Source organism: Dipteris shenzhenensis, chromosome 10, assembly GCF_047967505.1.
Source record: "Dipteris shenzhenensis isolate YYH24624 ecotype China chromosome 10, Dip_SZ_1.0, whole genome shotgun sequence".
Taxonomy (NCBI): domain Eukaryota; kingdom Viridiplantae; phylum Streptophyta; class Polypodiopsida; order Gleicheniales; family Dipteridaceae; genus Dipteris; species Dipteris shenzhenensis.
In genome coordinates, this window is record NC_141605.1 from 21689997 (window position 1) to 21706627 (window position 16631).

The 16631-nt window shown below is 43.1% G+C and overlaps 1 protein-coding gene across 1 annotated transcript in view; it reads right to left on the reverse strand.

Moving 5' to 3' along the window:
* Nucleotides 1-16631, reverse strand: part of LOC147897552 (uncharacterized) — a 303051-nt gene that overhangs the window by 170285 nt on the left and 116135 nt on the right. Inside the window, exon 5 of the mRNA XM_087380043.1 lies at nt 10436-10549. Within this exon, the coding sequence (XP_087236169.1) occupies nt 10436-10549 (114 nt within the window). The remainder of the gene's footprint in view (nt 1-10435; nt 10550-16631) is intronic.

The window sequence follows — 16631 nt, forward strand, 5'->3', positions numbered from 1 at the left end:
GCGTCCCGATGGAACAATACTAATTGTGGGTACCAAGGACACATGAGGCTGATGAAGCGATACCCCATGCAGAGGACCACACTAGTGGTGAACTCACTACTGATGTAACAATAGAGGAATTAGATGGTACTGCATATGTTGCAGGTGCTGCCGTTGCAAAAGTGGATGGTGATGATATAGGAAACATGGGGGTCGAAGAGGATGCAAGGGCAATTGGGAAGGAGAAGGATGGGGTCAAAGCCATGTATGATGGATAAGTGGTAGAAAGGACAGAGACAGTGGTAATGGGACTATGCCCTCAGTGTGATATACATACACTTATGCATTACTACGTAAAGTCGCATACTTGGCTACTGTAAGCAACATAAAAACATAAGACTTTGCTAAGTTCTTGCAAGAATGATCGTATATGTGACTTCTCCTTCCCTATGCCTTAGTGCTGCTTCTACAATCATTTGTAAGGTGAAAGTCTCGAATCGAAACTGTGTACTTAGCCTCTGCAAAACTTGCATTTCTAAGTTTGCAGTTTCTTCAACTAAGGTAGAATGTACAAGAGGCGTGTGTTCCATTATTTGTACTCTTCTTAGTTATTCAAAAGCTATCTTTGCTCTAGTTGCTATGCCGTGCATCACTTCTGTTATCTTCACCTTATCTTGTAGGTGGTATAAGCATAATGTCCATCATCTATGTATTAGACCCAGCAAGAGCGAGAGGGAGGAGGGGTAGAGGGCGGGTGGGTGAGGGGCAGCAAGAGAGGGCAGCGAGGGGAGAGGGAAAGGGCAGCGAGGGGGGGAAGGGAGGGGCAGCGAAGGAGGGCTGCGAGGGGGGGGGAGAGGGCTGCGAGGGGGGGAAGGGAGAGGGCAGCGAAGGAGAGGGCAGTGAGGGGGGGAAGGGAGAGGAGCTGCAAGGGAGGGGAGAGGGCAACGAGGGGAGAGGGAGAGGGCAGCGAGGGGGGGGAAGGGAGGGGCAGCAAAGGAGGGCTGTGAGGGAGGGGAGAGGGCAATGAGGGGGGGAGGGAGAGGGCAGCGATGGAGAGGGCAGCAAGGGGGGGAAGGGAGAGGGGGGGCTAGCAAGGAGGAGGGTGAGGGAGGGGCAGCAGCTTCACGTGGAGGAGCAGCAGCTCTGGTTTTGTGCGGAAGGACGTTTTTTTCACACTATATAGTGTTGTCCTTGTGTATTGTCTATCATATCAGTCAACATCAAGCTCTTTGGTATCATGTGAGTACTTAACCATTGCTTTCATTTTCTTTCCATTTCATTTCCATTATGCTTGTTATCTTTCCTTTCCATTCCTAGTGTTAGCTTGCTTCTCTCCCTACGGCTTTCTAGAGGCTAGTGTCACACTATATAGTGTTGTACTTATCTATTGTCTATCATATCAGTCAACATCAAGCGCTTTGGTATCATGTGAGTACTTGTCCATTGCTTTCATTTTCTTTCCATTTCATTTCCATTATGCTTGTTATCTTTCCTTTCCATTCCTAGTGTTACCTTGCTTCTCTCCCTACCACTATGATCTTTCATGTGGTATCAGCCATGCTCCTAGCCCTGCTCTCTCTTTCCCTTTCCCTTCCAAGAGGTTGAGGTGAGGGAGGCCAATGAAGATACTCTACCTCCTCCTCCTTGGAAGGCTGCCCTCAGCTCTCTTCTCCACGCCATGATCTGCCACCTCTCTTCTCCTTCCTTCAGCTACATCTTTCTGTGACCTGTGGACGATGTTCTGCTTCTCCACGCCATGATTTGCCACCTCTCTTCTCCTTCCTTTAGCTACATCTTTCTGTGACCTGTGGACGATGCTCTGCTTCTATCCGGATCTAGAAGCAGAATCACGGCTTTGTGTCTTCAGCAAAGTTGTAGAGAACCTTGAGTACTACAAATTTCGTTTTTACATCATTGCAATCCAAGTTTTCTGTGAAAAGTTACAGCCCTTGCAAGAAGTGACGAAATCTGTTTCTGCGTACGAATTTTCTTCTGGAGCTCAATGATTTGACAGCCCAAGCATGATGCAGCCAGCTAAACATGGAGCTGTCCATCCTCTTCATCGTTGACCTCTGCTCCAGCCTACTATTTACTCCTTCTGCCCGACATTCTCTTGGAGCTGCTGCCCGCAAGTTGGTGCCCGTATTCTGCCCGTCATTCTCTTGGAGCTGCTGTCTTTCTACTTCTGTCTGCCATGAAGAAGTTCTAGACTTATTCCAGCTCATGAAGAACTTATCAAGGTGATCTTTCCATCCTTACACTTACATTTCTACCCTTTTCCAGCCATGGAGTCTTCCAAATCAACTACCATTTCGTTCGAGAAGTTTAATTGTAAGAATTTCCCTAGATGGCAAACAAAGATGCGTCTTGTACTTATGAAAGATGGAGTGTGGAATGTTGTGCATGTTGGAATATGAAGCCAAAGTGAGTCAAAAAAGAGTGTACTAGGTGTCTAGGGGGTGTTTTATAGTCTAGTGAGTCCTAGACATGCCACGTGTCATATTGGGAGTTATCCCATATACACTATGGCTTTCTAGAGTCTAGTGTCACACTATATAGTGTTGTACTTGTCTTGAGTCTTTTGATATCAGTCAACATCAAGCTATCTACATGTGAGTATTTTGGTTATCATTGCCTAGCACTTGTTCTTTCATTTTCCTTTCCATTTTGCTTTTCATTATGCTTTCCACATTTCCATTCCATTCCTAGCTAGCTACTAGATCTCTTCATATGGTATCAGAGCCATGTTCGTAGCCCTGCTCTCTCTTTCCCTTTCTCTTCCAAGAGGTTGAGGTGAGGGAGGCCAATGAAGCTACTCTAACTCCTCCTTGGAAGGCTACCCTCTTCTTTCCTTCCTTGAGCTCTCTTCTCCACGCCATGATCTGCCACCTCTCTTCTCCTTCCTTCAGCTACATCTTTCTGTGACCTGCGGACAATGTGACCCTTCTATCTGGAGCTAGAAATAGAATCACGGCTTTGTTTCTTTAGCAAAGTTGTAGAGGACCTTGAGTACTACAAATTTTGTTTTTACATCATTGCAATCCAAGTTTTCTGTGAAAAGTTACAGCCCTTGCAAGAAGTTGACGAAATTTTTTTCCGCGCGTGAATTTTGATATGGAGCTCAATGATTTGACAGCCCAAGCATGATGCAACCAGCTCAATGTGGAGCTGTCCATCCTCTTCATCGTTGACCTCTGCTCCAGCCCGCCACCATTTGCTCCTTCTGTTCGACATTCTCTTGGAGCTACTGCACGTAAGTTCGTGCCCACATTCTGCCCGTCATTCTCTTGGAGCTACGGTCCACGCTACCTCTATCTTCTCTGCGCGTCACTTGATGTGAGCTCTTGACATTACATTGCGGTGACTCCTTCACGTGACTACTCCAAACTTTGGTGAAGACTTCCCGAGCTAAATGTGAGTTCTACGATACTACTCCGACACACTCCACTACAGTGATCTCTCAGATTAGTGTATTACATCGAGCTTGATGTAGACCACTCTACATCAACAAGTGACTTCTTCAACATTGCTTATTCGATCGGTGCCTGAGGTACTTTGCATTGATTGACTTTCCGATTAGTCGTGGTACCTGAGGCTTCTACTTCGACATTGGTGACTCTCCTTCTTGCATTTTGAGAGTCATCATGTAATTGCTCCATGTAGCTACCCATGGACTTCATCGACACATATTTTGGGGCATTCCTGCCTAGCGCTTCATTGACATCGTCATCGACTTGCAGGGATGTGCACACATGTGCATTAGCTACTTGGAGGACATCTCTTTCACAAAGAGATATTTTTATTTATTACTACACGCTTGATGTATTTTGGGGTCCTCTAGTCCCCCTAAAATAATATGTATATCCAATTAATTTTCTAATCTTTTATTGTCTCTTTGTCTCGATTTACCCGAGAAGAGATCGAGGCATTTGATGAATCTTGAGTGTTTGGTTTTCATTGAGTCTAAAGGTCCTCTGCCTTGGATAGTTCTCCTAAAAAGATGTATTGGTTTTCCTATTTTTTGGGTGTGGGCTTCCTAATATGTCCTGTTATGAAGCCAAGGGGGGATGTACTGTGGGAGCCATATGTATTGGCTTTCATAGGTCTATTTGTTTATCAGGCCTGGCTTGAGAGTTCCAAGATGTTGGTGCATTGGTCTCCTAGATCTCTGAGTTGGTCATGCATCCATGCATGATGAGTCTCTGAGCCATGCTAGATGAGATTTCTATGTTATGCTCACTAGCCTCTGAGCCATGCTTACTTGCCTCTGAGATTGTATGGGAACCATGTCTAGTTCTAGACCGGCATGCACAGTTCTGATCACCGTCATTGTTATGTTCTATTCTTGGTTCCATTCCAGTAGTCTCTCACCTTGCCTTCATGGGCGGGTGTTGGAATATGAAGCCAAAGTGAGTCAAAAATGAGTGTACTAGGTGTCTAGGAGGTGTTTTATAGTCTAGTGAGTCCTAGGCATGCCACGTGTCATATTGGGAGCTATCCCATATACACTATGGCTTTCTAGAGTCTAGTGTCACACTATATAGTATTGTACTTGTCTTGAGTCTTTTGATATCAGTCAACATCAAGCTATCTACATGTGAGTATTTTGGTTATCATTGCCTAGCACTTGTTGAAGATACATGGCGGTAGAAGAATGCCAAGCTAACTAGGAACGGAATGGAAATATGGAAAGCATAATGAAAAGGCAAAATGGAAAGAAAATGAAAAAACAAGTGCTAGGCAATGATAACCAAAATACTCACTCACATGTAGATAGCTTGATGTTGACTGATATCAAAAGACTCAAGACAAGTACAATACTATATAGTGTGACACTAGACTCTAGAAAGCCATAGTGTATATGGGATAGCTCCCAAAATGACACGTGGCATGCCTAGGACTCACTAGACTATAAAACAACCCCTAGACACCTAGTACACTCATTTTTGACTCACTTTGGCTTCATATTCCAACACCCCCCCATGAAGGCAAGGTGAGAGACTACTGGAATGGAACCAAGAACAGAACATAACAATGACGGTCATCAGAACTGTGCATGCCGGTCTAGAACTAGACATGGTTCCCATACAATCTCAGAGGCAAGTAAGCATGGCTCAGAGGCTAGTGAGCATAACATAGAAATCTCATCTAGCATGGCTCAGAGGCTCATCATGCATGGATGCATGACCAACTCAGAGGTCTAGGAGACCAATGCACCAACATCTTGGAACTCTCAAGCTAGGCCTGATAAACAAATAGACCTATGAAAGCCAATACATATGGCTCCTATAGTACATCCCCCCTTGGCTTCATAACAGGACATATTAGGAAGCCACACACCCAAAAAATAGGAAAACCAATACATCTTTTTAGGAGGACTATCCAAGGCAGAAGACCTTTAGACTCAATGAAAACCAAACACTCAATACATATTATTTTAGGGGGACTAGAGGACCCCAAAATACATCAAGCGTGTAGTAATAAATAAAAATCTCTCTTTGTGAAAGAGATGTCCTCCAAGTAGCTAATGCACATGTATGCACATCCCTGCAAGTCGATGACGATGTCAATGAAGCGCTAGGCAGGAATGCCCCAAAATATGTGTCGATGAAGTCCGGGGTAGCTACATGAAGCAATTACATGATGACTCTCAAAACGCAAGAAGGAGAGTCACCAGTGTCAAAGTAGAAGTCTCAGCTACCACGACCAATCAGAAAGTCAATCAATGCAAAGTTATCTCAGGCACCGATCAAATAAGCAATGTTGAAGAAGTCACTTGTTGATATGGAGTGGTCTACATCAAGCTCGATGTAATACACTAATCAGAGAGATCACTGTAGTGGAGTGTGTCGGAGTAGTATCGGAGAACTCACATTTAGCTCGGGAAGTCTTTACCAAAGTTTGGAGTAGTCACATAAAGGAGTCACCGCAATGTAATGTAAAGAGCTCACATCAAGTGGCGGGGGCAGAGAAGATAGAGGCAGCGTGGACAGTAGCTCCAAGAGAATGACGAGCAGAATGTGGGCACGAACTTGTGGCCAGCAGCTCCAAGAGAATGTCAAACAGAAGGAGCAAATGGCAGGCTGGAGTAGAGGTCAATGATGAAGAGGATGGACAGCTCCACGTTGAGCTGGTTGCATCATGATTGGGCTGTCAAATCATTGAGCTCCAAAACAAAATTCGTGCAGAAACAAATTTCGTCACTTCTTGCAAGGGATATAACTTTTCACAGAAAACTTGGATTGCAATAATGTTAAAACAAAATTTGTAGTACTCAAGGTCCTCTACAACTTTGCTGAAGACACAAAGCCGTGATTCTGCTTCTAGCTCTGGATAGAAGCATCACATCGTCCGTAGGTCACAGAAAGATGTAGCTGAAGGAAGGAGAAGAGAGGTGGCACATCATGGCGTGGAGGATGCGTCAATTTTACGAGCAAAAACCTATGAGCAGGTTTATCCGAGCGTGTTTTTCAAGAGATTTTTAAAAATGTTTTTCTTTAGGAAACATGGTTTTTACACTTTTATTTTCACTAGAACTAGATCCCTTTATCATAAAAATATACAGACTAGTCACTCATTCATTTTTACACAACATAATTTTCTTATTTAGAGACATCCCTTTGTACCCCTGTTATTACCTTAAAAAAGTGTTAATTCCTTTAAGAAACATTCCTCATAATCACTCTCAATGTAATAATACTATGCATATATAATTACTTATTAACACATTTATATCATATGGCAATATCTTTTTAGTGTTTTTATAGCATATTTATGGACATGTTTCTAAAGAAGTTTAAATTACTATAAATAAGTATTAACTTGGGCTTATATATCACTCTCATAAAATACATGTAATATTTAATACTATATATGAAAGATTTTCCAAAATATAACTCCATAGATGTGCTCAAATGGGGTGTTCCGATCAATTTGAGTGGTTGAATGACTATATTTGGACATTGGATATGAAAGTTATGTCACTTTTAAAAGTGCTGTCCAAGGTAGTTTCGCCAGCGAAACTACCTTGGGAGACTTGCTTCAAAGGGGTTTCGCTGGCGAAACTAACCGGATGGCTTGCTTCAATGAGTTTTCTTTGAAGAAACTCTTTCATGAAGATAGGTTGAGAGAGGGTTTTCAATGTCACCCCCTATTAAGTAAAAGTTGTAAGAAGGATCATAAGGGAATTTTCATAGAGAAGTCTACTCTACATGTGGGTTTCTTCAAAAGCCATCCCATTATGCTCTCACCATTCCTACAGATTCACCTAAAGATTTTTGTATAAAATAGGCATAGCTATAATACTTTGCATATTTCTAAGTGAAACTATGTTTTCTTCTGATCGATTTTTGCCATATTTATGCATAGTTGGAAGCTTTTTTTTTCCTTCGCTCGGACGCTCGGAAGATTTCGCTCAGAAAATGCTCGTCCCCTGGCGTGGAGAAGAGAGCTCAAGGAAGGAGAGAAGAGGGCAGCCTTCCAAGGAGGAGGAGTTAGAGTAGCTTTATTGGCCTCCCTCACCTCAATCTATTGGAAGGGAAAGGGAAAGAGAGAGCAAGGCTAGGAACCTGGCTCTAATACCATATGAAGAGACATGGCGGTAGGAGAATGCCAAGCTAACTAGGAACGGCAGAATGGAAAGATGGGAAGCATAATGGAAAGGCAAAATGCAGAGAAAATGAAAGAACAAGTGCTAGGCAATGATAACCAAAATACTCACATGTAGATAGCTTGATGTTGACTGATGTCAAAAGACTCAAGACAAGTACAACACTATATAGTGTGATACTAGACTCTAGAAAGCCATAGTGTATATGGGATAGCTCCCAATATGACACGTGGCATGTCTAGGACTCACTAGACTATAAAACATCCCCTAGGTGTCTAGGGGGTGTTTTATAGTCTAGTGCACTCATTTTTGACTCACTTTGGCTTCATATTCCAACACTTGTTCTTTCATTTTCCTTTCCATTTTGCTTTTCATCATGCTTTCCATATTTTTATTCCATTCCTAGCTAGCTACTAGATCTCTTCAGTGCATGGCAAGGAGAAAAAGCCACAATCATATGAAAAGAAAATTGCACAATGGGAGAATCTGAATGACAAAGCTCTTTCTCTCATTGGTTTGGGAATGGGTGATGACGTTATTCATCATTTTGATTTTGATTCCACTGCTCACGACTTATGGGTTAACTTTGAATAATTGTTCGGTAACAAAATCATCAATTCAAAGGTATTCCTCAGACATGAATTCTTCAAGCTGCAAATGAAGCATGAAGACTCTCTTCTTGCTCACTTAAATCATATGGAATCCCTTGTCACTCAACTTGCTAGTCTGGCGGCCCTTGTAGGGAAAGATGATCAAGTTGATGTGCTCCTCTCGAGCATTGAGGAAAATTCTAAGTACCGACACAAATGGGTTATCATGATATGGTTGCTGTGCTTATTGATCATGACGACACTCTGGACTCCACTGTACTGTACTCCAAGGGTAAAGGCAAAGGCAAATTCAAGCCTTTCAAATGCAATCACTGTGGGAAGCTTGGTCACACCGAGGATCGCTGCTTCCAGAAGCTTGCCAAGCAACAACACAAGGATCATGTCAACTTGGTTGGGGCTGCAACAAGTGAAGATGAAGAAGAAGATGATGCTTCGACACCGACTCATGCTCTTACTGTCGACATCAGAGATCTCTCTCTCTATTCAGAGGTCTATGTGCCTAATGATCAAGACTTTTGTTTTTGATCTATTATTCCTACAGCTTGATGTATTTTGGGGTCCTCTGCCCTGGGTAGTCCCCTAAAATGATATGTATTGAGTGTTTGGTTTTCATTGAGTCTAAAGGTCCTGTGCCTTGGATAGTCCTCCTAAAAAGATCTATTGGTTTTCATATTTTGGTGTGTGGCTTCCTAACATGTCCTGTTATGAAGCCAAGGGGGGATGTACTGTGTGAGCCATATGTATTGGCTTTGATAGGTCTCATTATCAGGCCTGGCCGAGTTCTAGGATGTTGGTGTATTCCTAGACCTATGAGCTGGTTATGTAGCCATGCTGTAACGTGAGCCTCTGAGCATGTTGAGTCTCAAGCCATGAGAGTGTTTGGATCAACCTCTGAACACGCTCAGACTTTAGCCTCTGAGTTACATAGGGTGCACAGTTTGATGACTATCATTGTCATGTTCTGTTCTTGGTTCCGTTCCAGTAGTCTCTCACCTTGCCTTCATGGGGGGGTGTTGGAATATGAAGCCAAAGTGAGTCTAAAATTAGTGTTCTAGGTGTGTTTTATAGTCTAGTGAGTCCTAGACATGCCACGTGTCATATATGGGAGTTATCCCATATACACTATGGCTTTTTTTGCAAAAAAGAGATTTCTATTAAGTATTAAAGAAAACCGTTAGAGCAAGCTCCATACGGGAATACGGGACACACCATACACTATGGCTTTCTAGAGTCTAGTGTCACACTATATAGTGTTGTACTTGTCTATTGTCTATCATATCAGTCAACATCAAGCTCTTTGATATCATGTGAGTACTTGTCCATTGCTTTCATTTTCTTTCCATTTCATTTCCATTATGCTTGTTATCTGTCCTTTCCATTCCTAGTGTTAGCTTGCTTCTCTCCCTACCACTATGATCTTTCATGGAGCTGAAAAGAGTCCAGATTTGAGCAAAAACGTCGAAAAACAGCCGAAAACTACTTGAAATCACCTTTCGACAAGTCGTACCGACTCCCAGCACTGTCGCGCAACTGTACGGACAGATTCGTCCATACGTTCGTACAACTGTATGGACAAAAAAAGAAAAAGAAAACCCACCTGAAATGGTGCGAGACAGGTTTGTTTGTATGTGGGCAGCTCAGAAATTTTAAAAAACGTCGAAATCAGACCTCAAAAGGTCAAAAAACAGCCGCTGGACTGTTGGAGCTACATCAAAGGAAAGCTGGAGAGCTGAATGTGAGAACCAAGAACGCACACTGCAGCACCAAGCTTGCGGGAGTCTGGAAGCAAGCACGGGAATGGGCTCTAGAGACGAAAGCGCTCTGATACCAAATGTAGGAACAAGGTGGAGACATGTTGTGAACACAAGTGAAGAAGAGTGCACACACAAGAAAGCTCGAATAGAAATGTTCAAATGAAACAATACAAGTACTTGGTATATATAGTACCCAAGTACTATTGGTCAACTATAGGGTTGACTTTATGCCTACAACACCATATCTTTGTAATGTCTTACACATTGTATAAAAATCAAAGGACATCTAGACTTTAGCAACCTTTTGTCCACTTCAGTATTTTCCTTGAGTCTTCAGTATTCCAGTAGCTTCAACCTAAAGATCAACAATTAAAACTGCAATTTTCATTGATTGCCTTCTATACAATTTCCAGAGGGGATATTTTGAACCAGGATTTCTTTCTATTGCCATTGTTAAATATCACACAAGACGTAGGGTGCACCTTGTAACGTTGCTTCTTGGAGGTGGGTACCAATATTTTTTTCTCTTGAGCTAAAAAGTCTGCTAGCATTTCTCTCAGCCGCATTCTTATACCCTTCCGTATACTTGATGCTGCCTGGTGTAGCAAGGTACATAATTAGATCCTAATTGAAGACCATTGGTAGAACCTATTATCAAATGGTGTCAATAGGTTCCGTGTGATTACTAGAATGAGAAAATTCAAATATAAGGATCCATGTGATTACTAGAATGAGAAAATTCAATACGAGGATAGCTATGATTAAATACGAGGATATCTATGAGATCTATATCTAAAATTCTAACTTGAAAAAGCTATGCTGACATGCTGTATAAAACCAATTCCTTTTTTTGGTTCACAAATAACATGAAAATTTTCTATAATTGAGGCGAATAAAATAAAAAAATACAAAAGAAAGGTTTAGGAAGACAAGTTTTACCAACATAAGGAATCTTTAGGGAGACAAGTATAAGGTTTGGATGACATTGTTACTTGAACAAGTCCACGAGCGCAGAGAAAGTAGGTGCCATGTGGCATGCTAAAATTATTCCACATACCTCACCTCAAAGTACAATAAAATCATGGAGGTTATGGCTTTATGGAGGCATCTCCAGAAAGTTCTTGCAATGGGACCCAGGAGAGTGGGAGTGGATTGACGAAGATTGTCTATGAGCTATTCTATGCTGAAGATTCTTCCCGTGTAGTATTTCACAATACACTAGTCACACCCTACCCGGCCTATGTGTGCTTTGTGGATGTATCTTCACCTGATTTTCAATTCAAGCTACCTCTTTCCATTGTTTGCCAATAGATAATCCTCATTTCGACTCTCTCTTTTCCATTCTTCAGCTCCTCTTCTTTGCCGAAATACTCAATCATCGCTGCTGTTAACCTTGGCCAGCTTTGGCAAACGTCGTCGGCCTGCTTCTCATACCACACTTGAGCCAAACCCTCTAGAAATGTGGGAAGAACCAACAGCCATCTATCTTCAGTAAGAAAGTTGAGAGAAACACAACGGCGCTTGAAGGCCACAAGATACTCATTTGGATTTTCTTCAACCTGTCCACAGAACACGAGAATGTCAGCCATGTTGACCCCTCACTCCTTTCAGAGCTGCTCATGCCTCAGTAGACATGTCTTGGGAGATTTTGGCTAGCATTGCAGCTTGGCATATTTGGAGAGCCATGTGTATAGAGGCGATGGAGGGTGTCCAAGTTCACCCTTTCCAGACTATGGCCAATATTTGGATTGACACAGTACACACTTTGATGGCCATTTGGGCGAGCATGGAGGGATCCTCTATAGCAGCCACTGCTAGGAGAGTTACTTTTTTTAGAGTTTGGAGGGGATCTCCTTTCTTCTCTGAGTTTCCTTCAGGGTTGAGATGGCATTTTCAGTCCCCGCCTTGGTTCTTTATTAGCTCACTTTGAGCTGTTTTTTCCTCATGCATGGCATGATGTACTCCCGCATTTGAGCTTGCTCTCGCGGTTTTCATTCATACTTAATGAAGTAATTTTATTGAAAAAAGAAAACTATACTGTCAATAATGCTAGGCGATTTCAGCTTAGTTATGGAAGCTGAAATCCTCAAACTCTTTAAGCCTAGTGACCTCCTGACGTGTTACGAGAATGTAATAGGGAAGAAGCACACAAAACTTATCAATATCTTTTGGCCAATGGGGGTACCCATTGCAATGTCCTAATTCAAAACTTTTGATGGCCCCTAGCAAAGCCAATTTTTTTAAAACTCAGCTGACATTCTTGTCCTATATAATAAAGTTTTGAAAGGCATGCAATGCATGCTCGATGAAGGTTTTAGCCATTTTGAAACTGAGCATGTCGCCTATCCCAAACTACATAAACAATGATGAATCGACTCCTTTGCACACGAGTGCCTCAAACAAGTGGAGTCTGCTCCAAACCTAGATCTCCACCTACTCACTGTAATCCCTCCATGTATACAAAGCCAAAAGAATAAAGTAATTGTTCTATTTCTTTGGGATTTCCATAGCCTTCTCCAAAAGACTCTTGGGAAATTAGATGATACCTGATAACCCTCCAAATGAGGGGCTCTGGAAGGTCTCCGGCCTCTACAACTGATCTGGAACCTTCTGGCATTATTGATTCTGGAATCTTCGGCTCTGGAAGACTCCTCTCTTGGTTCCTTGCAATAATCCATTCCCACTCTCCGGGGTCCCACTTAAGATACTTTATGGGGACTCCTCCATAGAGCCACAACCTCCATGAACCAAAAATAGAGAGACGAGGGCTCGGATCTATATGCTAAGTAGAGTCCTTGCCCTGTTCCACATAGCCTATGATCCTGATAGAGGCTGAAAAGGCATGCCCGAAAGAATATCATTTGAGAAAATAGAGAGCCTCTGCCATGTGACTGTACATCAAAGACCAAGACATCCTCCTATGCCCCCAAGAAAGCATGACCTGAAGAGGAATACCTTTCCTCAAGAAAGCCCCCATCCAAAGTGAACAAGCCACAGGTCTGTCATCTATAACCACCCAATTATGGGTAAGGCTGCATCTATCTGAAGTATCCTCCCTATACTTCCTCTAAGACTGACCAATTGTCGTTGATGATCTTTTGAAAGCCTTTTGATGGCTTTCCAAGAACCCACACAAGCAGCTGGGCCTCTCTCCCACTTGGACCACTGCATATAATGAGACAAACCAAGCTGCCTACCATGCTCGTCAAGTATACAATCATTCTACATGATAGGCTGCCTGCCAATCTCTTCGAGAGAGGAGGGAGGAACTCTCCAAAGGGTACTTCTGAAGCTTGACCAAGCTTTTAGAACAGCAACCATAAGCAGGGAGGACGAAGATCTAAGACAGGCTGAAGTGAAAATCCATATGGTGCTGTTCATCCAGTCTCCACCTGAGGAGGGTCAGCGTGTCTGAATGCACTGAATATACTTGATGTGAGTCCTAGTTACTCCTTGACTTCTTCGATCACCTCTCTGAGTGCTCGTGGTGCCCGTGGTACACATTGATTGGCTCCTCGAAGTGCTCGTGACACCTCTGGCTTCTAGTTCGACATCGGTGACTCTCTCTTAGCCATTTTGAGAGTCACTATAGTGCTCCATCTAGCCGCCCCAAGGACTTCACCGACATATATCTTGAGGCATCCCTGCCCAGTGCTTCATCGACTTGCAGGAATGTGCACACATGTGCAGTGGCTACATGGAGGACATCTCTTTCATAAAAACATTTTTTAATTTATGCTCCACCAAGCCAAACATTGCCTGTGCCACAGGGCTACTCAGTCAGTTTATGCATTGTCCCACAGTCACACATTGGAATGCAGCCAAAAGAGTTCTCATATATGTACAAGGTACTCTCTCTTGGGCTTTGCATTATGCTTCAGATAGTGACTTCCAGCTGAGTGGTTTCATAGACTCAGATTGGTTAGGGGACATTGATGATCGGAAATCAACAACCAGTTATTGCTTCTCTTTGGGTTCATAATGCATCTCATGGGCTAGCAAGAAGCAAGACCGAGTCTCAAACACATCCAGTGAAGCTGAGTATAAAGCACACATGCCACCACTATGGAAATTATGTGGCTAAGGAAAGCTCATGTATGATTTGCATCATGTACAAGATGGTACAACAAACTCTATCTTTTGTGACAGCAAGAGTTACATTGCCATTGCAAGCAATCCTGTGTTTCATGCTCGCATGAAACACATTGAAAATCATTATCATTATATCAAAGATTGTATCCAGGATGGCTTCATTAGCCTTATCAAATGTTCTACTAAGGACAATGTGGCAGATATCTTCACCAAAAGCCTGCCAGCTCCACCATTCATACGACATCAACATGGCTTGGGGATGAGAGACATTACAACAATGTCCAAGGGGGTTATAAAATGACATTGTTTCTTTTGTACTCCCATAGATTGCTATATCCATATTAGATGAATTTATGTAATCATGGTACTTTAGTACACATCAGGTACTTCTGAGACACTCCAGAGTACTTCAGCCATATCATTGAGGTGGGATTTGTAGACACATACATTGATATGGTGGTGTAGGATAGACTAGGACTTAGTCTATTTTTCATAATGTACTTTGGTACTATAAATACCAAGTACTTGTACTTTCAGTTTCATTGAGCATTATTGAGTTTCTTGTTGTGAGCCCTTTTAGCTCTCTTGTGTTCACTGCAAGTCTCCTTTTGTTCTTTCAGTTTCTACCCAGTGCCATTTTCTCTCTCTAACTGGGTCCTCCTCTTTTCACCCCGATTTCACTTTCTCTCTCTAATTGGGCCTTCCTCTTTCCACCTGGTGCCACTTTCTCTCTCTAATTGGGTCCTTCCCTTTCCACTCTGATGTCACTTTTTCTCTCTAAGTGAGGACCCTTGTCACCTTCTCTCTCTAACTTCGAACTCCCCTTTCCACTCCGATGTCACTTTCTCTCTCTAAGTGAGGACCCTTGTCAGCCCACCCCTTGTCACCTTCTCTCTCTAACTTTAAACTCCCCTTTCCACCCGGTGTCGTTCATGCCTGCCCGTGCCCCTCGCCACAAGTTCAAACCTAAATTACCTCGAGACACTCTCTTTGTGGACTTTCATTCGGCTCGAGCAGCCCGAGGAATAGGATCAGGACCACTCTTAATGGCATCACGTGGCAAACGCACCACAGATGACCAGGGTGCTGGGTCTACACCACAGGGCACTTCTAAATGCCCTCGAGCAGTTGCAGATTCACCACCCTCCAATAGGATCACAATCATATCTGATGAGGAGCTATCCCCTTTTTTTAGTTCCTCTGACTCTTTGGATCCTGGAGGCTTTGACTATCTGCCCCCCACAGGTACTATCAAGGAAACATCCAAGGAATCTAGTGGGCACAATACTGGTGGTCGTGATTTGTCCTAGAGTACAGCTGGCAACCTTCTAGCCCCTACTTCATCCTCCTTGATGCTTCGGGTTGTCTTCAAACCTTTCCTTGATCCCACACTCAAGCTGTGTTGGCTCTTTCCTACCGCTTTCGTAGGAAGAGCTGGGTATTCTATGTTGCAGGGTTCCGAGGCTTTTTGTCACCTACAGATATATTAGGATTGTCGTTGTAGTATATGTGTAGCTTAGGACCTCGAGTCGTGTTCCGGTGAGAGACGTAGGCTTAAGTGTGGTGAGTAAACATAATGCAAGCATGTGTAAAAGGCACGTAAACCATTGTTGTTGGGGTAATGAAGGCTTCGCCTTCATTGGGGGTTGTAAGGGTTCAGAAGGAGTTTAAGGGTTCAGAAGGAGGTTCCAGGGTTTAGGAAGAGTTCAAGGGTTCAAAAGGAGGATCCAGGGTTTAGAAAGAGTTCAGGGTTAGAAAGAGTTCAAGGGTTTAGAAGGGGGTTCCAAGGTTTAGAAGAAGTCCAGGGTTAGAAGGAGGATTCAAGGTTCAGAGTAGAATACAAGGTGGAGAACTCGTCTCCCTCGTAGATCATGGAGTTTAAGGGTTTAGGAAAGCATAGGAGTGGGAGAGGAAGAAGGTGTAAGAGCATGGGTGAAGTAAGAGAGAGAGGAGGAAGGAGTAGGAGGGAAGAGGAGGAGGGAGAGGGAGGAGAGAGGAGGAGGAGGAGGAGGGAGGAGGAGGAGGAGGAGGAGGAGGGAGGAGGAGGAGGAGGAGGAGGGAGAAGGAGGGAGGAGGAGAGGGAGAGGGTGGGTTGCAGGGTTGGAGGAGAGGGGAGAAGGGTTGCAAGGTTAGGACATGCTTTTGGACGTGCAGTGCAAGGAAGCATGGACACTTGAGACAAATGCTTGGAATACCAATGTAGACTCAACACAATGCCCCAAGAGTGTGGGCTTCATTCCATTATGGGGTATTTATACAAGTTGGAGAGCTTCTCTCTCTGCATGTAACACAAAGTCGTTACACAAAGTTGTTACACGAAGTTGTAACACAAAGTTATAACACAAAGTTGTGTCACAAAGTTGTATCACAAAGTCGTAACACATTCTCTCTCTTCATGTAGAAGATGTAACACAAAGTTGTTACACAAAGTTGTTACACAAAGTTGTAACACAAAGTTGTAACACAAAGTTGTGTCACAAAGTTGTGTCACAAAGTCGTAACACATTCTCTCTCTTCATGTAGACAAACTCGTAACACAAAGTTGTTACACAAAGTCGTAACATAAAGTTGTGTCTAGAAGTTGTA